Source organism: Corvus kubaryi, unplaced genomic scaffold (assembly GCF_017639235.1).
Source record: "Corvus kubaryi isolate FWS band 111438036 unplaced genomic scaffold, C.kubaryi_AGA036_p1.0 133, whole genome shotgun sequence".
Taxonomy (NCBI): domain Eukaryota; kingdom Metazoa; phylum Chordata; class Aves; order Passeriformes; family Corvidae; genus Corvus; species Corvus kubaryi.
Genome location: NW_024580667.1, coordinates 7,283,278 through 7,309,329, shown reverse-complemented (window position 1 = coordinate 7,309,329; position 26,052 = coordinate 7,283,278). Strand labels below are relative to the sequence as shown.

At 35.8% G+C, this 26,052-nt stretch overlaps 1 protein-coding gene across 11 annotated transcripts in view; it reads right to left on the bottom strand.

Moving 5' to 3' along the window:
- Window positions 1–26,052, bottom strand: part of DMD (dystrophin) — a 1,181,561-nt gene that overhangs the window by 261,074 nt on the left and 894,435 nt on the right. For all 11 annotated transcript variants that reach the window (XM_042035506.1, XM_042035543.1, XM_042035536.1 and 8 more), the window contains 2 exons: window positions 8,574–8,785; window positions 1,542–1,696 (listed from right to left, as the gene is read on the bottom strand). In XM_042035506.1, the coding sequence (XP_041891440.1) occupies window positions 1,542–1,696; window positions 8,574–8,785 (367 nt within the window). The remainder of the gene's footprint in view (window positions 1–1,541; window positions 1,697–8,573; window positions 8,786–26,052) is intronic.

Here is a 26,052-nt window from a genome sequence, read left to right as displayed (position 1 = left end):
TTCATCTAACATGTCTGTGCATTTTATAGAAGCTTGCATTTGTACTTTCTCTTAGCCTAATACTTTGCAGAGTCCACACAAGAATGACAATTCTCATCTTTGGGCAACATTAGACACACCGGGGCTTGTGCCTGAGGCATTAACAGATTTAAAGATGCACCCTTAGCTACAATTAATACAGAGCATCCACAGCAGCTACACACAGATCCTGGACTTCTCACCAAGCAGGGGCTGTTGTTCTAAATACAGACAAAAGCACTTTCCTTTGGTTCTCATGTCTGATCCTTCTGAGCTGATGGTTTTATCTACTCATGGAGAAAGGTTTTGAGAATTAGACTCCCAGCCTTTCTCATCCAGCAAGAGACAGTCCCCCCAAACTGCTTCTCAGGCCACAGTGAGCAAAACATTTTTTCTTAAAAATATGCCTACTTCTAATAAAGCTAAAATGGCTACTACTATGACAGGAGAAATGCAAGCAGGTATAAGTGGAATGTTTATACTAAAATCTCAGTTTAATTAAAAATAAAAAGCTTTCAAATTACTGTATGCCTTTCTTTTAGAGGACATCAATAGTATCCCTTCTCTCATTTGAACAGGGTCTTAAGTCAGTGGTAAATTTGCTTTGGAAAAAATGCTGCTAAATTGACTCGTTCATATGAACTTCAAATTAAACAAAAAGTGGCATTAAACTTCTGTAGTCATCAGTGATTTAAGTAACTGCCATTATGCAAGAAGATCTACTGAATTTACTGCATATTTAGCTAAACTGTCTTTTCTGGCCTTGTTCATGGACTTTAATTAAAAGCATGTTAAGATCTAATTCATTTCTAGTTTGAGTTATAAACTATAAAGCTTAATCCAAGATACTGATGAAAAACTTTCATATAATTTTTACACATCTAATCTCATGTGTAGTGGTTTAAAACTCTTTTACTACTACAAAGAAAGTAATTTTTACTGCAACATGTTCTAATCTTATAGATTGCATATTGGATGATTCACAATTTGTTGGCAAGCTGCAAAAAAAATTGCTTTTAATAAGGAATTGGTATTTAAACCAAACACTGAAAGCCTGTGAACTGTAATCATGAATGTGGTCAAGGATTTAATAAAAACTTTCTTGACTAGAGATTTGCTTCAAATATACAGGATAACATTTCTACTTTGAACCTGCTTCAATAGGATGTGCCTGTCATTTTCAGATTTGGTTTATGAGTCAGAATCACTATTGTGATTGTGATGTGGAGATAGTACAGATATATGAAACAATTTTAAATACTTGAAATATAGCCTATCAGCTTAAGTTAGTTGGCAACTGTTAATAGCAGAAGAAAATTGGCAGGAAGCTAATTTTTTTTTTGCGAGAATTAAGTGGTATTCCAAAGACATATTTCCAAAATTTCTACAGAAGAGTCATGATCCTTTCTCACTACAGTCACGTCATTTGCAAAAGTTACATCTTCTATAATCTCCAACCAAAGCTGGACAATGAATATTAATGGCGTTTAACAACAAATCTAATAACAGAACTTATATCCTACCTTTTATTAATGGCAGCCCACGATGCATTAATGCTATCTGTCATCAGTTGTACATTTCTGGTGTCATCTGCTGAATAATCACGGAGCAGCTTAAGTGCCATGTCATTTGCCACATCTACATTTATTTGCCATTGTCGTATTTCTTTTGCAAATTGCTGAAGTAAAAAGAGAAAGAAAGAATAATCCTCAGAGCAACATAAAATGATCACATACATTGTTATGATTATTAGAGAAGGAACAGAATAACTAACACCATCTATATAAAAAAAAAAAAAGAAAAAATAAGAAAAAATATCCTTCCTCACATTTACTGGAAATGAAAATCAGTTTTTCTAAATGTTTTAAATTCTTTTAGTGATATGACCACAGGACTACTTCTACACTCTGAGAGGACCAAGCAACCAACTTCTAAATGCTGGAAAAGACGTGACAGCTCAAATTTATGAACACTGATTAGAATGTTGATTATTCTTTTCTGAGACACAAATAGATGGATGCATTATTATGCATTATAGAAACTACAATTATTTGTGACACTGAATTATACTGGGATAGAAAATATAGTGAAATCATATATTCTGACTAATTTTCTTTTTTATACTGTGAAATAATACTGATTTGGACAATTACTACCTGTGCTTTCAGGTTGTTTTTTTAAAATTTAATTCATTTAGCAAATTGTTTATGTAATTAGTGCCATCTACTGGAACAGCACTAAATTTGCAATACAGCAAAATACTACCAGTAAACCTATTAATATCTTTATAATGCTAATTTATGCTTCATACTAAAAAGCTTTTTAAATCTTGGTCATTCTTTGTTTCCCCCTTTCCTCCCCACTTTCTCCTCTCCTTTCTTTCTCCTCTCCACCTAGGCCAGCTGCCTCACTGCAGAAGCAAGCCAGGAAATACAGAGCACTCACTCAGCCAGCAGCCAGCTCCCATGCATCTTTCCTGTTAGTCTTTCTCTCAGAGCAAATTTCCATATAAATGCACTGAAGCTGCATATTTAATCCATAATGTGTAACAACAAGATGAAAGAGAAAAGATAATTGATTGCCTACTTGTACTTTTGTACTAGAGAGACTCCAACTAGCCAATAAAATGGACAACATAAGTTGAAAACCAGTTTGTATTTGCAAATAGAAATAGTAAGTTGCATGTAAACATTTGAAGCTATTGACAAAAAACAAACAGTAAGACTTGACTGTCTTTATTGTTGTGCTTTAATACATAAATCGGGAAATGCCTGTGAAGAAAAAAATAGCTTTTTTCCCTTCATTCTCCCAAAGCAGTGTTCCTTTTGAAATCTTGTTTTGACTCACATAAGGAATTCTCCACACAGAGCTGAACTTACATGTAATCCCTAGTGAAAGAGTCTAAATTCTAAGAATAAATAAATAATTTATGTGTTTATGCTTTAATCTCAGAAGGTCTGTAAAGTGATTTTGATTAAGACTGGGACTAAGATCTTTGAACATAGTCCAAATGGAATTTTGGCGGGGGGGGGTTGATTTTTCCCCCAAACTCTTACCTGTTAAAGGGCTATTTCACCATCTCTAGGTTCTCTCCATTATTTAAAACTGAAAACAGGTACTTCCTCCATTTCCTGTGCTATTCCTTCATGAGAGGGGCAGATCACTCAGTCACTGTGCACCAAACAGCCTCAGGTACTAAGGCAGCACCTTGTTTATCTGTTTTGTACAAGGGATCTTATTTCTACCAGTCAAACATTAGGAGGAGCCTATGAACCCCTAATCCTGAAAACCATCTGAACATGTTATGGTTAAGGTCACCTAAGATGAAGCTGTCTAGACAAATTTTTTTTAAGTAATTTCCCTTTGCTGAGTGAGGAGATATAGACAGGAGAGATGATAATTTTCTGGAAAACCACTACTACTTCTTTGAGGATGGTACAGGCAGATGGTTGTTTTGGAAACAGTCTGCTAGCTGAGCTCCTTTCCTGCCAGAATGATATACAGTAAATATACAAATTTTAATATTTACATAAATATAATAATATATATACAAAATACAAAATTAAAAAAAATTCTACAGTAAGAATAATTTCATTTTTGTAGACCTTATATAGCAAGTATCTATTCTACATTTAGGTCAATCCATCTTTGTTTTACTCTACCTTTCTCTTTGTTTAAAATTACACAGGAATGCAGGTAATTTTTTTTCTCAGCCAAAGAATCACAGCAGACTGACTGTTCATTGCTTTATACAGAAGATTTACCATAACATTTTGCCTGCCTTGTAAATTGATGGTCTGTAAACTTTACTTTGAAAATAAGATCTTTTTGCCAAGACTCATGTGAATAAAAATGACCTCATAAAAGATTTGAAACCCTGTTTTATAATAAAAAAAAAAAAAGGGAAGATCTGTTACAAGGTTATTTCCAAAAGTGTTGTTCTCACCATTAACTTCAACATTAATCCATTAACTTCCCGACACTACAACACTAGGTCATCACTCAGGAAAGAAATTATGAATATAGAGAGCTTTGCTGATGGAAACAATTTGTATTTTCTATTTTACTGGAAATTGATACGTAATTTTTCTACAGCTTTGAGGAGCACATGCTTCAACTTTTCTCTGTGTGCAGGCACTGAGAACCAAGTGTTGTGGTAAAAGTTTTACCTGTCTGTCCCACCAGAGGCCCATTAACTGTCTTCCTACATGACTGCAATGTATACTTCAGAATTACATTCATGGCATCCTTTTTTTTTCCCTCTTTTCCCTTTTACATTTATCTTTAGCTACTTAAGAGCGCATTTGTTTTTTTTTTTTTTTTCTTTAAAGGAAAATGCTTCATTGCCTTAACTTTTTTTGACTCTTTTTTTAAAGCATTCTCTTTGTTTTGTCAGTGTTATCACTGGAATTTGCTGAGTTTATTAAAAGGCTTAAAGAATTAAGAGCGTGAATTTATCATGTCAGTTAGGTATAAATTTATTTTAAACTTTTAATTAGAAGACACTAGTTGATGTTATTAGGAATAAAGTCTGTGCAATTAAGAGCCCTCGATTTAAAACAAGTAATGAAATCAGAGCTTCACTTTATTCTATCCCAGGATTGCCCAGTGGAACAAAATCAATGATGCACAGTAGTTTAAATATAGCAATATGTATGTACAACATAATCCTTTTCTGGGTATATACCACAAATCTGGAAAATCAGGCTGTCGTTCTGTCCTTTTTCTGTATATCAGTAGCCTGTTTTATTTATATACTTAAAGAATTTATTTTTTTAATCAAGGTATTCTAATTCAGTGTTTGCAACATAGTCAATAACATGAACTTGATTGTTTTACTAAAATCAAAGCAGTACACTGTCAGCCCTGGAACAATAAAAACCCACAAAATGCTGATTTTGTTTTTCATCTTGGTGCACAGGGAACAGCAAAAGAGTCTCTAGTAAGTTACCACCCTGCAAGAAACCAACAAAGGCAAGCAAGGCAGCCTCAGCCTTATCCACAAATTCAGGACATAAAGTTCACACCCTGTTCACACCAGTGGGAGGCTGCCTGACCTTTTGAGTCCCAACAGAGCAGAGGATGTAATCAGGCTGCTGTTTAATTTCCTGTGTAGATGAAGAAATAAGTGGTCAAAGAAGGAAAGGAATGAAACATTGTCCCCATCCTTCCTCCTCCTCACTTTGGCCCTCCCACATGAAGTTGTACAGAGGGAGAGAAAATGTTTTACCAGCTCCGACCAAAGCAAGGAGTCAAGGAGTGAACAGGCAATCCTGGAAGTTTTGTTTGGTTTGGGGTTTTGGTGGCTTTTTAAATTTTTTTTTCTCCTCTTTTAAACAGAAGCTCAATATCCTATTGAGAAAAGGTTCGTTTTACACTAGCTTATGTTCTGATGACGTGGTGATGGAAGGAGTTGAGGTGTGATTGCGTACTATTTATATACCTACAACCTTCAGCCTGCTGAGTTACCCATCTGCAGTCATCACTTAATGAACAATAAAAACCAGGACTTAATGGGTAAAGACTCCCATTGGCCAGATTGCCATATTCTGGTTCCCCACACCTAACACCAGTTTAATTCTCAAGTACCAAACTAAAAAAATAGAATGGAAGAAAAAAGTTTTAATTCTCAGCAAATTAACTCTGAATTAATTTCTGATTCAAATGAATAATATTTTAAAGTATTAGCTATAGTACCTGCTTACTTTTCTCTTTTAAATGTCAGAAAAAAAATTGTCAAATTCTATTAAAAACATTAGTGGCCAAATACAAGCCAGCTATAGATTTTTGTTTTATGCTGGCATTATAAAAAAATAATAATCAAAAGACTGGTATTATTGAATTTACCATGTACTCATGTATAAGGATGCCCTAACAGAAATGCATTAACACATGCACTGATTAAAAGTTCCCCTAGAGCAGAAAGGAACTTACACATTGATTCAGCTGTCTTTAGGCAGACCTACAGTGTTTAACAAGCAAATCAGAAGAACACTTGGTGACTACTTTCTCACACCAAGCTGTGTTGAGATACAAAGCTGACAAAATTAATAAGTCTGAAGAATTTATTTAAGTCTTGCACTGACCTCTCTCTTTCCCTCAAAAAAAAAAATGAATAGAAATGACAGCTTCTTCTTCATCAGTGTAATAGCAAGCCAAAAGACAGCCTACTTACTCTACATCTTCAGGGGACAGAAAAATATATGTGTTTGGCACAGAAGCCTGGAAAGCATTTATTTTGAAAACTTGATGTATTTCTAGGTCCTTTAGTTTAGATAATACTGTACAGCAGAAACATAAAGCTGCTAGCTCAAAAAAATTTTCCATTTTCCTTAGACTTCATGACCCCTTATCTCAAGCATGAACATAACAGCTGATGCTGTCACATCTGAGAAACTTTGATGAGGGATTTGACACAATAGGAATTTCTGGCAGACAAAGATAATTCCTCTAGGAAGGCTGGCACAAAAGAAATACAAAAAGGAGAAGGAAAAAGAAGAAAATAAATTCCCCCACCCCTCCTACTCCCTATTCTCTAAGACAGAGGTGAATTTCTTCCAGACTCGAAGAAGAAAGGCTAAGCAAAACCAAATAAATGAAAGTAAACAACCCTGGAAGAGTAGAGCTTGTTGATGTTCATATCATCATGAGGGCACGAATTATGATGGACTAGCTGTGACACTGAAACTATAATTATAGATTAACATCTGCAACTTCACACAACACATCCCACTGGATCCAGACTGGTGGGCATGGCTGAGGATACACACAGCCCAAGTGCTTCTAAAGTGAGGCAAAAGAATCTGCAGGTCTCCATTCCCAAACTCTATAGGTAGAGATGCATCCTGTGCATAAGAACACTAGTATTCTTTCTCTAGAACTCTGGGGATGGAAGAGAAGATGGCATGTTCTTATTTCTCTCAATGGATAATGTTGATCCAAAAAAACCCTTTTTTTTTTTTCAAAAAGCATATACCCTTAGATGGACCTCATCTCAACTTCATATATTCTTGTAAAAAAAGTGGATAAAAATCCATTTCTAAAGCAATAATTTCGATTATTTTCCTAGTTAAGAAATTTGTGTTCGAGACATAAGACACTCCAACACTATTACATAAGACAGTGCTTGCACAGAATTGTTTTTTTGTTAATTGAGTCTTTGCAGAGCTGAGGCTTTGACTTTGTTGAAGCTTTTCCTTTTTTAAAACAAACACTGGGCAGAAGCCAGGGCTGTATCTCTGCAGGAAGACAGTGACAAATGGGAGTCCTCTATGCTGATGAATGACAGTACTACACATGATCCATAACTCTTTCCAATACATTAGTGAGTGATTGCCCTTGTTTACCATAATCTACCCTTCCCAAGCAATGACCCAAGAAATGGTACAATCTTAAATGAGAAAACTTAACCTTAGCTCAGCCCTAAAACAACGGGCTGACGAACATTTCTGTGCTCAGGCAAGCAAAAGAAAAAAAAAGCAAGCTAAAACACCAGCAGATTTTGTATCTACTTCTAAATACAATAACTGATGATGGAGATAACTGAACCAATCATGAAGTTGGACATACATATACTTTCTCTGGCAGTAAAATGTTGATGAGGACCCCATTAACTCTTCACAGCAGTTCATTACCATTCAGATGTGTAAATAAGACTGCTCTAAGCCCACAAACTTTAACCAAAAATTGAGTGGTAGGAGTTAAAAAAAAAATACAAAAATCTGGTGGGCAGGAGAGGAGGATATATCACAAAATACTTGTGCAACTCTTTTCCCATAGAGGCAGGATTCACCTTAAAAGGCTGATTGATTGGTTGGTTTTAATCTTGGTTTTCCCCAATTAGACAATGAGATACTATTAATCTTAAACTGCTGTTCTCAAAATTTATTCATGAAGAATGTCACCAAAGTATGACTGTTTCCATAATAAGAAACTTAAAAACTGATGCAACAGAGAATATTTTCTACCTGACATATAGCTCAGCTATGTAAGTTAACACATTTTAGCACCCATAATGTGGCAATGTGCTAAAATCACAGGAGGAGCCATTTCAGGCTTATTTTTTCAGTTAATAACCCTGCCGAGGTTGAATCTGGTGAGATTATCTTGTGGCAAATCTAAAATGCTTGATTTCCAAAATATATCCATATAGTTTGCTACAGTTGGGTTTTTTTCCCTGTTTTCTCAACTACTTCCAGAAAACCTATGCAGCTTCATTAGCAGCGAAGACAGCCATACCAATACTACATGATTTCCCAGTCTGCAGTACCAGCGCTGCTAAGGCTGTAGTTGAACAGAAGGGATGTGAAATACTTGTGCTAAAAAGGTAGGTGTTCCTCCAGCAAGATCAGCCAGATATTTGTTATATCTGGTAAGTAAAGACCAATTTCATATTCAAGGAATATGTGACACATATTTTAGACTTTAATTTTGTTCTAATTTGCTATGGAAGGCTTTTTGCCGTGTACATTGTCCATAGTTAGAGGACAACAGAGGACATATTCTTTAATGATCTCATTAACTCAAATGGAAATATTTTAATACTCAGTAGTGACCTTAAGTTCTGCGTTCTGCTTTTTCAAAGCTTCCACAGTGTAGGAGATTTCTTTCCATGACTCAAGCTTTGCTTTTGCTTGTTCAAGAACCTGTTCAGCTTCTCGTTTAGCTTCCAGCCACTGTGTTGAATCCTTCAACATCTCTTGAAGCTGTTGTTTCCAGCTTTGGAGGTATCCATGCACTTCATCCCACTGGCTCTGTATCTTTTCAACTGGTGAAACACAAAGGAAAAACAAAAGCTGAATTACTTAAAAGCTTTTAATTTTTTTTTAATTCTATTTTTTAAAGGGAGTGAAAAAAAGATATTAAAATCTTTCTAGAACTGACCATATCAGAAAGCTGCTGTACTTTTAAACTGCAATTGCATCGACGTTTAGTTCAACAAAAAAGAACAGATAAACTGTTCTGGGTCACACAGTATGGCTTTATGACACACAGCATGTGTCTCAATGCATATGCAGCAAGAAATGACAGGTTCATGCCTCAAAAGTCCTTATGAAACAGGATCATATTTGAGAAAAAGTCTGCAATAATCCTTCATTTTTACCAAACCAACACAAGGTTTAGGATTTTCTGAACAACAAGTCCTTTAGGGACTACAGTAATATTAGTTAAAGATTTATTGCAAGATATAATTAATGGCTGTACTTTCTTATTTCATTAAGGCAAACGCTAGCAAACTGCAAAGGCTAAACAACTTTCTTATATGCACATGTTAAATATAAAATAACATTAGCTTTATCCACCATTTGAAAGAAATGTGATTTGTGGAAACTTAAGGATCACTAAAATCACTGATAATAAGCATTGGAGAGCATCCAGCACCAGGCTCATCCATAGTAGCATAACAACACCAATAGAAGTGTCCAAGCAGCTGAACTTTGACACAATATACACAAAACCCCCAACATCAACAAACAATAAAATCTGTGCAGTGCATGAAGGAATAAGCATTTCTTATATACATATATTTAATTCCCTGAGGTTAGTCCACACAAAAACGCATTCTCAATATTTTCTTGAAGACTTCCTCACTACATTGAAAATTCACAGGCCTTCTAGGGAAGGGAACTGAGTTTCCTAGAGTAATCAGAAAGCAACTGAAATATTTGTTGACTGGCAGTTCCAACACTGCATGTCTCACTGCAAGGTTGATTCCAGAATGGTGCAGGCTAAAAACCTGGATGAGAAATGCTTCAGCAGGGAAAAGAGGCTTCTAACTATCAGTGCTTTTCCTCCTTCCAGAAGAAAGGATAAAGATCTTTCCATGTACTCAGCTGAGGTTTAGAGAGAGAGAAGAAAACTTTTCAGCATTCTCTGCTGAAGCCTAGGGAGAAAAACTGAGTAAGCACACATAGCAACATGTTTAAATCAAAGGAAAAGCAAAAGGAACTGAAGAAACAGAACTGGAAAACATAAAGCACGGGCAGAGCACAGCAAGGATAGCCTAAAGCCCAAATATTTAAATGTAATCTGAAGCAAATCTAACCTCTCGTTTTAGGAAGTCGTATACTCATGTCACAAAACAATTCATTTCTGTGCCCTCTCTGGGCAAGGATTTCTGATGTAAGCTTTAGAGCACACTTGAAACAACAAAGAGGCTGTAGACTTCAGGAAGGGTGAATAACAGAAGTGAGCAGCTTGAGCAAAATCTTCCTGCTGTGGCTACAGAATGTGGCTCAAGGGTTGTGCTGGACGCTTAGGGACAAAGACTGCCTAAACACCTTCCACAGTGTTGCTGGCAACAGCTGCCACCTATTTCTTGTAAATCACTACTTGAGCTCCTTCCCCCTTTGACTCTGAGACATTCATATATTTTCATTCCTGGCAAACTGGAGATTTTGATACATTGCAGACAGAGGTACAACAGCATGTTTGTATCAGCTGTCCATGAAAAAGAAAACACCTACTACAAGAATCCCACCTATTTTTGCTTTATTTTAAGTTTCCTTGTTGGTGTGGGTTGTTTGGGGGTGGTTTTTTGGTGGTTTTTTTTTTCGCGGGGGGGAGAGAGGATTAAGAAGTGAATGAAAACCCTATTGCAGAACTGCTTCAAAAGAAAGCTGGATCTACAGTTATATTAATTTTTCATAAGAGCTGCTTTTAATAAGAAATGCTGGTATTTCTTATCACCCAAAATCAAAATATTTACAGATGTATTGGTTCCATAATGTCTCATGAGATTTGTATGTAAGCAAGAGATTTAGCAGTCCTCCTGTAGGGACTGTGCTTTTTGCAGCAAGACTGAGTTTTTCATCAGATCCCACAGTCCTGGGATTCCATGATGACCAATTCTCCCACCCAAGAGGACAATGAGGCTGCATAAGGAAAACTCCATTCAGGATATCTCAGGAGCCCATTTACACAAGTGACTATGAATGCACAAGCTCCAAATCTATGAAAAACATTTTCCACTTCCTTGTGAAAATACTTGCCTTAGCTCCCTCAATAAAATAATATATATATATTTACTTTTGCTTTATTACAGACTGGAATTGAAGAGTTCAGGAAGTTAGTAGGTAATGTAAACAAAACAACACACCAGAAAAATAAATGTGGTTTTCTTACACAGTGAGTGACCAAACCCAATTAACAAAGTAGTTCACTTGTGGTTAAACACACCATGATATCTACATAATTAATCTGGCTTTTCTAAGGTAGAATGTACCAAAGAGTGAAGTACTATTTAAGATGAAATATGTATAAATAATTTATTAGAGAAGCCTTTATAATGATGACAACATCATTTAATTTAATGTAACATAAAAATCCCTTCATTACAATAAATTTACAATCTTTAAATTATGTTCCCATTTGATTGATTTTTGAATAACAAAAAGCCCAAGGCTCTAAAGCTTAAAATATGAGATTCACTTCCAAAGTGAAAACCACAGTCTAAATCAGTGTCTCTTAAGGATGTATTTGTTCATGTTCACTCTTTAGTGGGATGTTTTCCACAGAAGGAAAGGTGAATGCCACTTAGATTTGTGCCAACCAAAAAAGTTCAGAAATTGTAAATTGAGTGTATATTGTGTTAGAACTGACCCCAGGAACCCATGAACGCATTCACCTGCAGCTAATGAGTTACTGACTGCAGATGAGCAGGGTCAGAGAATTGTTATTAAATCATGTTGGACAGTAGTAGACAATTTTTAAATTGTGAACATCATAGAGGGTTTGTGCAAGGGCACTGGAACATATAAAAGGTTTTTTCTAACTGGGTAGTACTGGGAATAGGTTTATTAATGTATTTAAGAGTGTTTTATAAGACAGCAGCGAGGAATTTCAGTCCAGAGTTCTTTCAGGCCAACACTCTGACCATAGCCTTTAGAAGGACTATTTCTGCTGTCAAGACTTTATAAAATCCTTAAGGTCACCATGTACCTACAGGACTGTGCTGGGTTTAGCTGGGAGAGTTAAGTTTCTTCCCAGCAGCTAATATGGGGCTGTGTTTTGGGTTTGTGCTGAACACTGGGTTGATGATATGAGATATTTTTGTTATTGCTGAGCAGGGCTTCCACAGAGCCAAGGCCTTTCCTGCTTGTCCTACTGCCACTTTGGTGAGGAGACTGGGAGGCTGGGAGGAGATACAGCCAGGACAGGTGACCCCAACTGACCAAAGGGACATTCCAGATCATGTGACATCATGGCTCAGTAAATAAAGTGGGGGGCAGAAGGAGCAAGGGGAGGACTTTTGGAGTGTTGGAATTTGTATTCCCAAGTCACCATTACATATAATAGGCCCTCCTCTTCTGGGATGGCTGAACACCTGCCCAACAATGGGAAGTAGTAAATGAATTCCTTGCTTTCCTTTGCTTGTGTGCATGGCTTTTGCTTGCCCTATTAAACTGTCCTTATCTCAAAGTTTTCCAACTTTGGCCCTTCTGATTTTCTCCCTGATCCCTCTGGTGGGAGAGTGAGTGGGTGGCTGTGTCAGGCTTGGCTGCTGGCTGGGGTTAATGGATCCAGCATAGGGAAAATCAATTTCTTTCCAAGTTTTATCACCCTTACCTGGAATGAGGAAGACAGCCTTAGAAATAAGCAAAGTTCTAAACCTAAGAAAATAGAAGGATCAATGGCATGTGAAGTAATTATTCCAGAAAAAGGATTTGCCCAAATTTTGGAAAAGTAAAGAAAAAATGTTATCACTATTTCCTACCTTGAATATAAGGCCCTCAATAAGTAATATTCAATAAATGGAAAAAAAAAAAAAAAACCAAAAGTGGACCAAAAGCTATTGCAAAGATGACAAAATATCCTGAAAGTTAAGAACATCTAATATGACTAAAAAGAGTAAATTTTTCCAGAAAAAAGTAATGTAACTGACCTTACTGCTCTCTCCATTATAATAGCATATTACTGAAGTGAGACTCTAATCTTTATGTTGTACATATCATTGCACTACATACTGTAACAACTACACATTGGAAACACCCAGACAGACACAATAAACATGGCTTCATGTACACTATTAATATCACGGAAGCACAGGAATTTAAAATAATTAGTAAAAATGAAAAAAAGTCTTTTTGTTCCCCCTAGTTCAGTAGTTTCTGAAGCACCTCAGTTTATGTTGATCATTACAGCTAAGTCCCATGCCTTTTACATTTCAAAGCCCAGTGTCTTACTTTTCAGTGTGGCATGTCTTTGTTGTATCCAATTTTCTTCCTTTCCTTTCCTTGCCCTAAATTTGACAACAGTACAATATCTTTATTGTGAGAATCAGTATTACAAATTATCTCAAGAAGATTTTTGCTGACTGCAAAGGGGCAATCTGGAAAAATCAGGACAGAATTTTCTTTATGGCCTTAATGAAAAGAAATAATTTATTAATTCATGTGGCCATTAACTAGTTTTATGTGAATATAAAACCACAAAAATATTTGACAAAGCTAAACTGAGTGTCAGAAAGACAAAGTGTATACAACAGGTTATTTCCTGAAGTGAAGCCCAATCCCCATCCATCTCCCAATCACAGTGCTCCAGCAGAAGTCCTCATTGTACTTCACCTACACGAGTTTTTTGCTTGCTTGCTGGAAAGTGTCCCAGCATGCCTCCAACCACTCCCAATTCAACACTGAACTCTCTCAAATGAGCAACTTAGGACATGGCGAGATTCTGCCAGTTTGTAATTTCAAGGTTGCTATTCAATTTCTTTTTTTTCTATTTCTACTATTTCCTTGCTGATCAATAGTGATTATATACTAAAATGGACAAAAGAAATTCTGCTGAACTGAAGTTACAATAAGCAACAACAAAGCAGAAAGCAGCATCTAAAGTAATCAGACACAAGACAGGTATACTTCAATCTGATTTTCATTAATTTCATATGTTGAGGAAAGAACACACTTAGTGAAGGAGAATGAAGGAGACTGCGTCCTTAAGATTCAGTTTTGTTTATTAATAAAAATTTTCATAGGTTTTCTCATGCATTACTCATTATAGGGAAACAAACAAAAAATTAATTTCTTTTTCTCTGGTAGATTTTCATGCCATTTTATCAATTTATCTTATTGAAAAATATAACTTCAGTGAGAGAATATACCCTCTCCTGTTTATAATATAACCACAACAGAAAAGGAGTCTGAGAAGAAGCTATCAGTCACAGGAGAAATAATGTTCATGTTACCAGAACATACATATTATATATTTAGCCTATGCAAAGATGTAAAAAGTATTAATTCCATGCCAGTTTGTTAAGTCCATTGAATCTAGCACACTCTCTAAAAAAGTGAACAAATAAGTGAATAGCAACAGAATTTGTGAGATAGAAAACCTCTCCTTTCCTTGTCCAACAAATTACACAAACTACACTAATTTTGCACTGTAGGAGACTTCTCAAAAGCATTATTGTCAATATATTGACATTTGCCTATAAAAGCAGGTTTTCACTGTATTTTCATAGATTTGAAGACTAAAGGGACTAATACAATCTGATCTGCTGCAAATGTAACCGGCGAATGGCAGAGCTATAGGCAGTATTAATCCATGTTACCAAAGCTGCTGATGCACTGATTTTCAGGTTGGATTAATTTTTGTTTGAATTGCAGCTCAATAGTACACTTTTTTTGGAATGTTCTGGATAGTTAATTGTTATGTATTTCATTTTACTTCATTGCATTTTACTAATCTATACATTTATCGATATTAAATTTAGTTTAGTTAAACTTTTGCAGCTGTGTAACATTCCAGTTTTTTCCAGTCCTCAGAGTTTTAAGTGAGTAGGTTTTATGAGAGGCATGATGGAGAAACTAGAAAATATGGATCTAAACAGAAATATTCTAGGTTTCTGCACCTTTTTTACAGTTTTCCCTTTCTTCTACTAATCAGTATAATCTCCCACATAACAGGGATAAACAAATAGTGAGGGAAAAAAAGATGTTTTTATAGGGTTACAAGACCATTCTGAAAGAACAGCAACCATGCACTACACGTAAGACTTTCTGATGTTTGTCAGTTTTGGCTCAGTTCTCTATAAACAATGTTAGAGGAATCACAGCTAAAATATCACTTAAACTTTGTCTTATCTTATGGTTACCTTTCTTTGTATTATTGTTTTGTTCTAAGGAAATAAGCTAAACTATTTTTTTTTTTTTTAACTATGAAAGGATTTATTTAAAGTTCTCCATTCGTCAATTACTTCTTTCTGCAAGTGCTCTACTTTCTCTTCTGCTGCCGTCCAGAACAGGAGGTGTCTGACTTGAGTTATTTTTCAAAGAGGAATCACTTTGATAAAGCCTATCATACAACATCCCTTGACAAAAGGATGCTGTCTCTGTTCTTATGAACAATCTGTGCATCTGTGAGAGACTGGCCTAGGGAGAATGTTTGGATGGTAGATGCAGAGTCAAGTGAGGGTAAGTTTAAACCATTTCTTTTTTAATTGCTGAAGTACTTAAGGAGTTGCAGGAACAGTTATCCCCTAAGTTTCTGCCTGTATCATTATGGATCTGGACAGGACAGGGTGCACAGCAGAGAACAGCTGGAGCCAGCCTGCTTGGGTAATGATTTATACTTAGCTGTCCTTCATCTTTCCTTGGAGAGAAGCATTTCTCTTAACTTTTTCCAATGGCTTGTAAAAGTCATACTTCTCAAACAATGACCTTAGAAACTCATGGCAAAACTTTAACTTAGATATAGAAAAACACTAATAATCTGTCATCTAAGACATTTTATGCATCAATGGTCAATAAAATGATGGGAGGATTTAGCTAATAAACCCCAAATTAATAGTGGGGTGGCAATGTAGAATATCTACCCTAATGTGAAGTCTGCCATTTATACCAGTAAGATGTCAGATGTGGCTTTTATGCACAGTTAATATATTAAGGTATTTATAGAAATATTCCTTATCATAAAGTATCATAATGCATAATGACAGATTTTTTGGAAAGACTATTCTTACAGAAAATTAGGCAAAACAGAAAGTATATATGCAAACTAAGCTGCATATAGACAAGTGGATGAATAATACCTGGGAAGGAGGAAGGAACTGCAATCATCTATACTTGTGTAATATTATCGTTCCTATGAAAAAATAAGAAGTATTACAAGGGAAACCAGGAAGAAGAAGCACTTGGAGCCTTTAGTTGTCTTTTGGGGGTCATGAAGAGCAATGAAAATGTACCTGAAAGACACACCAAGGCATGAAAGTCCCAAGGGGAAGAATGTTACTTTCCCTGCCCTCTCAGAGACGAGAAGGATAGGCAGTAAGAGATTTCAACAGATTTGGATGTGTTTGGGTTTTTTTTAAACACACAGAGTCAAAATCTCATTTTGTAGTTTGATACTTTTGGGGGGTAATTATTTCCAACTATTGCAAGTCTGATTTAATTTTGTTTTGTTTCATTAGGGCAGAGCTTATTTTCTTTTATCTAAAAATCAGTTCCATATGTTCAAACTAATGAAGGTCACTGTTCCTTTGAAAGTGTCAGATCAAACAGACTGAACTGAAAACTGTCAAGTGGTTTCTGCTAAGCACCAAGTGAATAATTCTTCAACACTGTTAAGCATGCTTTATACCTTGCTATAGAGAGTGGGAGTTAGAGACCAGACTAAACTGGTGGCACATCTGAAGAAACGAGCTTCTTACATCAAGCAAAAAGTAAATTCCATGACTGGGCACTGAGAAGGGCATGCAAGAGTTTATTATTTGGAAAACAGGTCCCTCAGAAAGCATTCACCAGTTTATTAACTTTTTATAGAAGTATTCATGTATTTAACATTTATCACTTCTCAAATGAAGTTTTCATGATAATTTTTTCTCTAAATGAGAAAAGGAACAGATCATGGTATGCACAATGTGGAAGACCATTTGCTTTGCATTTTAAAATGTCATACAATCTGTAAAATTCTGATGTGAGAAATAAACGCTAAAGAGATGTAGGATTCTTTAGGACTTAGTATGAAATAGGTAACAAATCTAAGTGTAGTTTTGCTAGAAACCTACAGAAAAAACCATATGTATCTGCATATACACAAACTATTGACAAGGGGTATGAACAGATTAGACAATAATCTTTTGATACCTCTCTATTGTCAGCGGAGCCTTAAGAACAGGACAGTCATGGAGAAATGGATTGACAAAACTAAAATCCCACTACTCTGGCAGAAGCCAGAGTCAGCAATGATTCTTCCATGACCCCAGAAGCAGGATGCATATGGACATGCCCTTAGAAGTTAACTAAGTGATCTTTTTCTACAGAAACTCTCACATTTGGATGATATAAAAATATAACCTCACTGTAACATTGTACTAACTGAAAAAAAAAGAGTGCTTCCTTGCTGGAATGATTTAATCATCTTTCAAAATGTTTGATTTATTCTATTCCCCTTGTTGCATGTAGAAAATATGTACTGCATTATTGAATTTAGCTACTTTCTTAAATATTCATAATATAATTATGAAGACTTACATTAGATTTAGAAATTATATTTAGGCTGATGGGAAGTACTCAAATTGAAGCCACAGGATTAAGACTAATCTGATTAACTAGATGAGTGCATATGTAGGCAATCCAACTGTTTCTGTTTAAAATTTATAGAAAAGTATTCAGAGAACTTAATAGGAAAAAATGCAGTAATTTCTGTATTTTTTTAAAATTGAAAGATTTAATTAGAGGCAACTAGGTATTTTAGTATTTACCTTTGCCCAAATGTCTATTTGTTTGGGTTTTTCTCTAGGATTTTGGTTACTCAAGATATTAAAAGGAAAATAATTTATGGTTATATAGCTAATTTCTGTTCATGGATGATGGCTTTTTAATAATCAACCTGCCTACAAAATATTTAAGAAAATCTTTATTTCAGAAGAAATATCTTGTCTGTGCCTGTATTTAAAAATTGGATATTAAAATAGTGATACTGTATTCTACTTTCTCTGAACATAATCAAAAATGTTATTAGCATTATTAAAGTACTTCAGCTTTCATACACTAATGCTCTCAAAGACTTACTGATGCAAAAACATAATGGTAGGTTGGGTAGTTTAAGTCCTGAAATATGTGAAATTCATTACCTACCTAATGAGGCGTATAGGCAGTGAAATTGTGAATTCTTAGTACCACATAACTTTGTGTTGCTATCATACATTCATATTTACACTGCATATTCTTAATGTCATCAGCCTACAACCTCCTACTGAGTTTGGGCTGAGACTAGCTTTCCAAATATATCTGCATTTGTTATTCTGTACACTGATTTGCTTTGGCTTTGATTTAATAGATCCAGCTCTGACTGTAGGAGTAAGACTTTGGGAGATGTTAAGAGAACCAAAATAACTAGAAAATTAAAATTGACTTTATAATTCAGCTATCAGGCTCCAAGTTACTGAAGCTAAGCTTTGCAGATTGTTTACATTTCTATTTTCTTCCACAAAAAAACCCCAAAACCCAAACAAGCTCAGACTATTGTGGATCTTTTCCTATGCCTCTTCTGACCCTACCAAATCTGCTCCACCTCCACAGCACACAACTCTCACCGAGGTCAGCTGGGAGACAACTCCAGAGCTTTGCTACTACAAAACAGTGACAGAAAATTGGGTGCTGGTAATGGTACTGGGCTTAGCTCAGTATCCAAAAAAAGCCATGCATGCATCAGGGGAAAAAAAACAGTGGGCCAAATCAAAAACATGCCAGCTTTGACTTTTATATTTCCTTTGAAAGCAAAGAAAACTTCCAAATGAGCAAGAACTGATTTCAAAGGAAAGAAGTAATAGTACTTCTTTTAAAAAATTCCTATATTCAACTTTAAGCATAAATTTCAGGTATTTTGTACTGAGTAAACAGTACATCTGAACTGAATTAGTAATTTTTTTCTTATTTCACAAGAGATATTGAAAACAGTATAAATTTATTTTATTTACAAATTACCAGTTTCTTAATCACAGACTCATAGAATGGTTCGAGTTGGAGGAGACCTTTAAAGATCACCTAGTTCTAACCCTTCCAGGTTGCTCAAAGCCCCACCCAGTCTGGCCTTGAACACTACCAGGAAAGGGGCATCTGTAATTTTTCTGGGCAACCTGTTCCACTGCCTCACCGCCCTCACAGTAAAGAATTTCTTCCTAATATCCAATCTAAACCTGCCCTCTTTCAGTTTAAAGTCATTCTCAGTGTCCTATCACTACTGACCTTACAAAAAGTCCATCCCCAGAACTGAAAGGTGACAGTGAGGTGTCCCTGGAGCCTTCCCTTCTCCAGGATGACCAATCCCAGCTCTCAGACTGTTTTCCTAGGAGAGGTGTTCCAGCCCCCATGGCATCCTCTAACAGGTCCATGTCTGTCTAGTACTGGGGACCCCACAGCTGGATGCAGCACTTAATAGTGCAGTGAAATACCAGATATGCATCTTCAGCCATGATATATTTTCAGGGACAGCTGATTATAAATTCTAGCATGGACAAAAGTTTATAGACTCAAAAGAAAGTCACATTTACACAATAGATTATGAATTGTACTGGTGATTTGGGTAAAATAATTCTCTTACAGTAATGTTCCTGACAGAAGTATCAGATATTAAAAGACTGTAAATGAAAAAATCTTTTTTTTTTTTGATTGATAATCACAGTCTTTTAGATAAATTGCACCAATGTTGAACTATTTCCAAAGATGAGTTAATTCCCTGGGGGTCCTGCTTCTCCTTCAGACTGACATTTCCACCGTCCTTACACCCCATTCTGTCTTCCCTCTCACACTTGCACTGATTTTTTAAGTACTCCACAAGATGCTGTCAGTCTGATGCTGGTTAATCCATACTTTTTTATGCAGAGAAAGACAATCTTAGCTTCCTAACACTTGAAATTCTTAATTTCAACTTTGTTGAAATATAAAGCAGAGAAGTAGTTAAATTTCACACTTAAAATGGCCTTATACACTTCAAAGTAAATATCCCACAGAGTCAGCTAAGGAAGTAACATGCACAGCAGAAGAAAGAGATATTTCTTCTCAAAATTCCATAACATTCAAACATTTTGAGTGTTTTCTGTGCAATTATAATACTCCTTTTTTTTTAATTAATTACTGATTAGAAAATGAGGGTCCTATCTTAAAAATGATGATACTTGAACTTAAAAGGAGCACAACTCTGCAAGCACAGAAGCGTGCCAAAAAAACCCAGGTAATGTGTTTTTTCCTATTCTGAATTTAAAGGACTAGTTCTCAAGGTCACATGAACCTGGCATGACATCACATGTATTTGTTCCTTAGTAAATAAAAAGATACATTATTAATAATAATAATAATACCACCAATCAACAATGTATCATATCTGTCATCTTAGTGCAATATTTTAGCTAATAAAGGAAAAAAAAATATAATGTGTCAATTACACCAATCATGAGAAAAGGAAAGACATGATAACTTGCCTTTTACTATTTGGTTTCTTTTGTTTGAGGTGTTGTGTTTGTTCTGGGGTGTTTTGGTTTTCTTTTAATCAGATGTCAGTACGTCTTTGTTCATGTTCTCTATGCTACTCCAACACAGATCAAAACATTGGTGAGACACTCTATGGACTGAACTTAATCTACTTTAGGCAAACACTTCAAAGTCACTATTCTGTTATGGCTTAAACTCAGCAAATTTTCAACCTATCACACTGCACAGGTGTGTACTGGAAATTAGAAAGCATTTCTTTACTGAGAGGGAGGTCAGAAAGTGGGAGAGGCTTCCTGAAGAGGTGGTCAATACCCCATGTCTGTCGGCATTTAAGAGGCATTTGGAAAATACCCTTAAAAAAGTACTTTAACATTTGATCAGCCCTGAAGGGGTCAGGCAGAAGGGCTAGAGGGTCACTGCATGTTCTTTCAAACTGAAATAGCCTATTCTGTTCGATTCTGTATTTTATTATATTTTCAGGAAAACACATAAAATGGATCAAAAAGAAGTATCCAACAAACAGATGAAACCATTACTTTTGCCATCCTAATATAATGCTGCAGTGAAGGAAGCCAAGTGTCAAAAGTACAGAAATTCAGAGAGAATGTAATGAATATTCTGCAAAATTATTACATCCCTTCCTCTGAAATACGGCACTCATTTCTAAAGTTAAGACTATGAAGCAGACATAAACACAGTCTGACACTTCCAGCAAAAATTTCCATAGCATAGGCGTCTGCTCGACTGTACACAAGTTCCTGTCCAATTAAAATATTACAAAATAGATCTTTTTCCTAAATATTCTCTTTTAAGCTCTAGGTCTCACCAAGCCCAAATGCCACCAGTTTCTCACCACATATCAGAGTACTCATCACCCACCCTTCTTTGCTGTTACTTGGTGAGGGATTGTCCTCTGACGAGTCATGCTCTCACCTGTCATGCAGTAGACTTGCTGATAAGAAAGATGGAATAGAAGCAGCTAGTCTCCAGAACTGTTTTGTTTTTTCTCATTCCCTCCCCTTTTGGTATGAAAGAGGCTGAAACACTGTTATCCACCAAACAGAGACTGAAAAGCCTCTGAGTCACCATATGGTTCTGAAACAAGTAATAAAATTAAATTCTTTGAACTATCTACAGTATTTCATAAGTCACCATAGCAATGATTTTTATACATAACTAAATCAAATCACCAGCTGGTGGAACCACTCACCAAAGTCTTAGGACCTCTCTCACACAGACTAAGCCTGTATTTACTCAGGTTGGACTTGCAAAGGAGCTTTGGGGCCTGTGTAAAACACTGATTTTATTATTGTTTTATTCCTGACTCAAGAAAAACTAAAATCATTATAAATTTATATTGAGGACAGCCAAAGTAAAATCCTTAGGCCAAACATACTCCAGGATGCTTAACTAGATTGTCTGAGAACAACTGCATGTTCCAATATATGTTCTTTGTGTATTGCATCCGTTTTAGGAAAAGAGATGGGACACAATGTACTCCAAAACCTGCATTTTCCTGATATGGCTGATTATGTGACATCTAAATTTAGCTTGTAATCTCTGCTGAGCAGGACCTCTGTTGCCTTTTTGCCCTCTAATTACTACAGAAAATTATGGTCTCATATAAATGAATATATACCGTTCTGACACAGTTTTTAAAATAACTGTGGAGATGTAATGTTGCCCATTAATCTGCCAGTGGACAAATAATTTGATCACATCCTCAAAACTTCATTTCTGAACTATCCCTTTTTATTTCCATTTATTTTTCACTTTTTCATAATGTGTTGTAACACGAGCATAGCTTGTCTGTTTGTATCATCATGAATAAGATAAAAATAGAATGGATATTTTTACTGTTTACATGTCTGCTTTTAGTTAAATTTAAAATGTTCTGTGCAAGCTACTGTTTCTAACACAGTACTGCCTTCAAACAGGGACCAAAACAGCAAACACTTTGGTTTTTTAGATTCAAACAGAACAGGTAGAAAAATCTAGTCTTCTGAAGAGATATGGCGCAGAAAGGCTGGGGTAAGATATATTATCCTACCTTAACCAGATAAAGATCCGAACATATGAAATTAAAAGACTTTTCTGCAACTACAAGAAAGTCTGTAGCAGATCTGGAAATTAAATTGAGGTCATTCTAACTTCTAGTGATGCAAGAAGTTTGCTCTTACTGTATTTTCATTGCTAACTAAAGGCAAAAACAAACAAAAAAATCCATATCCTATCATACAGCTGACCTGAGGCATGGGAGTAAGTCAGTGCTTAGTGTTTGGCAGGGAGCTTTCTCTATGAAGAAAAATTAATAATGGCATATGTTGCTTGGATGTAATCATACATTGCAAGAAAAGAATTAACAAATCCTACTTTCTTTGTTGTGGTAGCCCACCTTAACAAGCAGCTCTCTACTTTTCACCATGTGCATGAGGGATTCTCAGTATATCCTGGAATATTTTGTTATTCTTACCTTTCCTGTTTTTTCACTGATTAAAATGACAGACACGACTAAATTATTCTCTAGTCCAAGTGTTTATATTTGGGTGACAGGTCCTGTTCCAGCTATATGAAAGCACGAATACTTGTTCCCTGACTTCATTTTCGAGGATGAAGCACTTCCATCAGTTTCCATCTGTGACTTCACTGATGAAAGTCACCGTGTATGGGGAGCTATCAGAGCACAGCATCTTTACTGCTGATGGCAATTATTTACATTACTCCTTTTAACATTGCAAATTGACTGAGTCTTTCCAGTACCAAAGAGAAAAAACATTCCTTTCTGATCATCTGTCCACTACACAAGTCAATGGAACATTCTTCTGCCTCTTCTGACAAGTCATAATAAAACCTCTTTACCATTTATTATTTTCAGTTTTTAAAGTATTTTATATAAATGTGAATTAACATTTGTAAAAATGAGACTGAATTCAGTTTTGAAATGCAATGTAATTAAAACCCAATTTTTTTTCTGTAACGCTGTAAATAGGAAGCTTCACATTAGATACTATTAAATATGTTGAAATCTCTAAAATAACTCAGTGATTGCTTTCCCGAAAAACTACATATTCTTGGCAGCTTTGGTCAATTAAATGTTTCAAAAAAATATTTTAACTTCTCTACTTAAGATATGAAAGACTTTGTATCCTGAGAAGTAATCTCAATTTACTTCAGATTTGCATACTATTGAATCCTTCTACATTCTTCAGAAGGACGTGGTACTAACAATTTCAGAGACCTACATGATCTGCCATCTCATCCTGTGTGGCAGTTTCTTACCTTCCCTTTACATTTTGCTTATAACACTTTTGCAAGTAAATTTGCTTCTTTCTGAAGCTACTGAGGCAGTGATCTTGTTAAACTGAAAAAAAAGAAAGCTCCTTTAAATGGATATTGAATGGAGATTTTTCACAAAGACTCTAGGAAGGCAGGCAGTCATATAAAACCAGTCTGTTAAAATATGACTCCTCTCAAGCATACAAGAAAGAAAAGATGCCCCTGACAACAGTGAACAGTACTTACCATAGTAGGGTAGCAGACTGTAGTACCTGGGGAAAGGAATTGCCTCCTGACAAGACTTTCTGTCATTTCATATCTGCTCATGGTTCTGGGTAAGATTTTCACCTAATTGGTGACTGGGTAGGTTGAAGGTTGGAGAGCGGAGGGCTGAAGATTTATATGTTTTGGCTCTTTAACTAAAATCAATTCTATCACTTCAGTCTTCAAACATTTGAAGAAGAGCAGAGTGAATTGCAGAATATTAAATAGGCTTAAATTGTCTTGACGCTACAAATTACAAGAACTTTTCTGTCTGTATTCTGACTAAGCACCTCTACTAACTCCATCCCTAAATGGTGACCAACAAGGTTAAAACAAGATACAAAGCAGGCTCAAACAGCAGCTCCCCCCCAGTGCTGTACCAAATCATTCCTGAGGCTAAAGAGGAAAGTCTATTCTTCTCTCAGATGAGGGTATATCCCAAGTCTTTCAACCAGTTAACTTTACGTACCCATGGCTACATCATACAACAAAACGTAACCTGTTAATGTGAAACATCTCCCTACCAAATCATGCTGTCCTTATTCCAGGTGGTTTGTTTGTGGCTTTTGTGTGTTTGTTTTCACTCTTCTGGGCCTAGCTGAAATTATTCAAAGGCTTTTAAGGAAATTAATATCACATTTTCTGAAATGTCTCTTTCTGTAACACAGCCTTGCACTCCTCACTGGACTTTACTGTCCATGAGTTCACAGTTAGGTGAGGACTCATTTTGTGGTAATAATTTTCTCAAGAGAAAGTTGATCAACCATTCTGCTTTTGGAGGATAGATGACAAAATGTTACTAAGCCATAATTTGGACATAATTTTAAGTGCCTCTATACAACACAGCAACCTGGGGTGCCTGTCTTCCAACACAGACTGGTTTCTAGCAACAAAAACCTTATCTATTTTGTCCTTATCTGAGTTCTTACCTGTTTAGAAATATCTGGCCTAGAACTAGCCAGTTCCACAGGAATTACCAACAACATGAAGTTTTGTAATTATCTTTCTTTACCTGATTGAGACGGTGAGATCTAAGCAAGCCACTAGCAATGATATCACCTAATACGTTTATGACCTCTGAGGCTACCAAAATATCTGTGCCATTTCTGCTGCAGAATATAACCAGAAGTGAAGAATAGTCACCTCGTAGTCTAAAAGCCTTTTAGGGAGGACTGCAACACCTGAAGCAGGCAGCTGAGGCAGCTGAGATCTTGCCCTTTGTCCATTGAACCATATGCTTTTAATATATATAGACTGACAAGTTATATCTAACTGGAATTCCCCAATCATTCAGACATGAATATACATGGAGCATGTTATTGCCTGTTCTTAAAGGGCAAGTCTCCCCAGTATTCCAAAATAACTTCCTACTCCTTCTTGAAATGTCCCATAACTTTCATACAGGTCCTACAGCAGCAAATATGCACAAAGGAAGGGTTTTCAAATTCTATACTCTTCTCAGTATACTATCCCTTTCAGAGCTCTAGTTTCATCTTGTTATTGACATTTTGTTACAAAACAACGTTTCTCCCTTGCTTTGTTTCTATGGTGTAAAGTTCTCATAGGAAAAACAGCTGTAAAGTGGTACATCAGGATGATTAATAAACTGCATGTTTATGACATAGGAAATTCAAATTCTTGAAATGTTCTTCAAATATGTGAAATTCAGAGAATAGACCACTAGGGTTTATTCAATAATTCAGCTAAAAAATATCAACAAGATAACTGGAAAACTGTATACAATACACTTTTCTCTAATACTTCTCTTTTTTACTCTTGGCAGCTAGGGGTTTTCCTACTGGATGGCAAATCCCAGATTGTATGACTTTATTTTTTCAAGTGGTAAACTCATAATTTGTATTCAATAGTTCTAAGAGAAAACCATGTGGATGCAGTACAGTGGAAATGGCTATTTTATTAAGATGTCGAGAACAACAGTACATCTGTAATTCACTGTGGAGTTTCCACATATTTTGTTGTGAAAGTGATGACAAGTTGATGATTTTGCCATAAAACTGTGTCGCGGGTTCGGTTTGTAACCGGGCGGAAACACCAATTTAGTGTA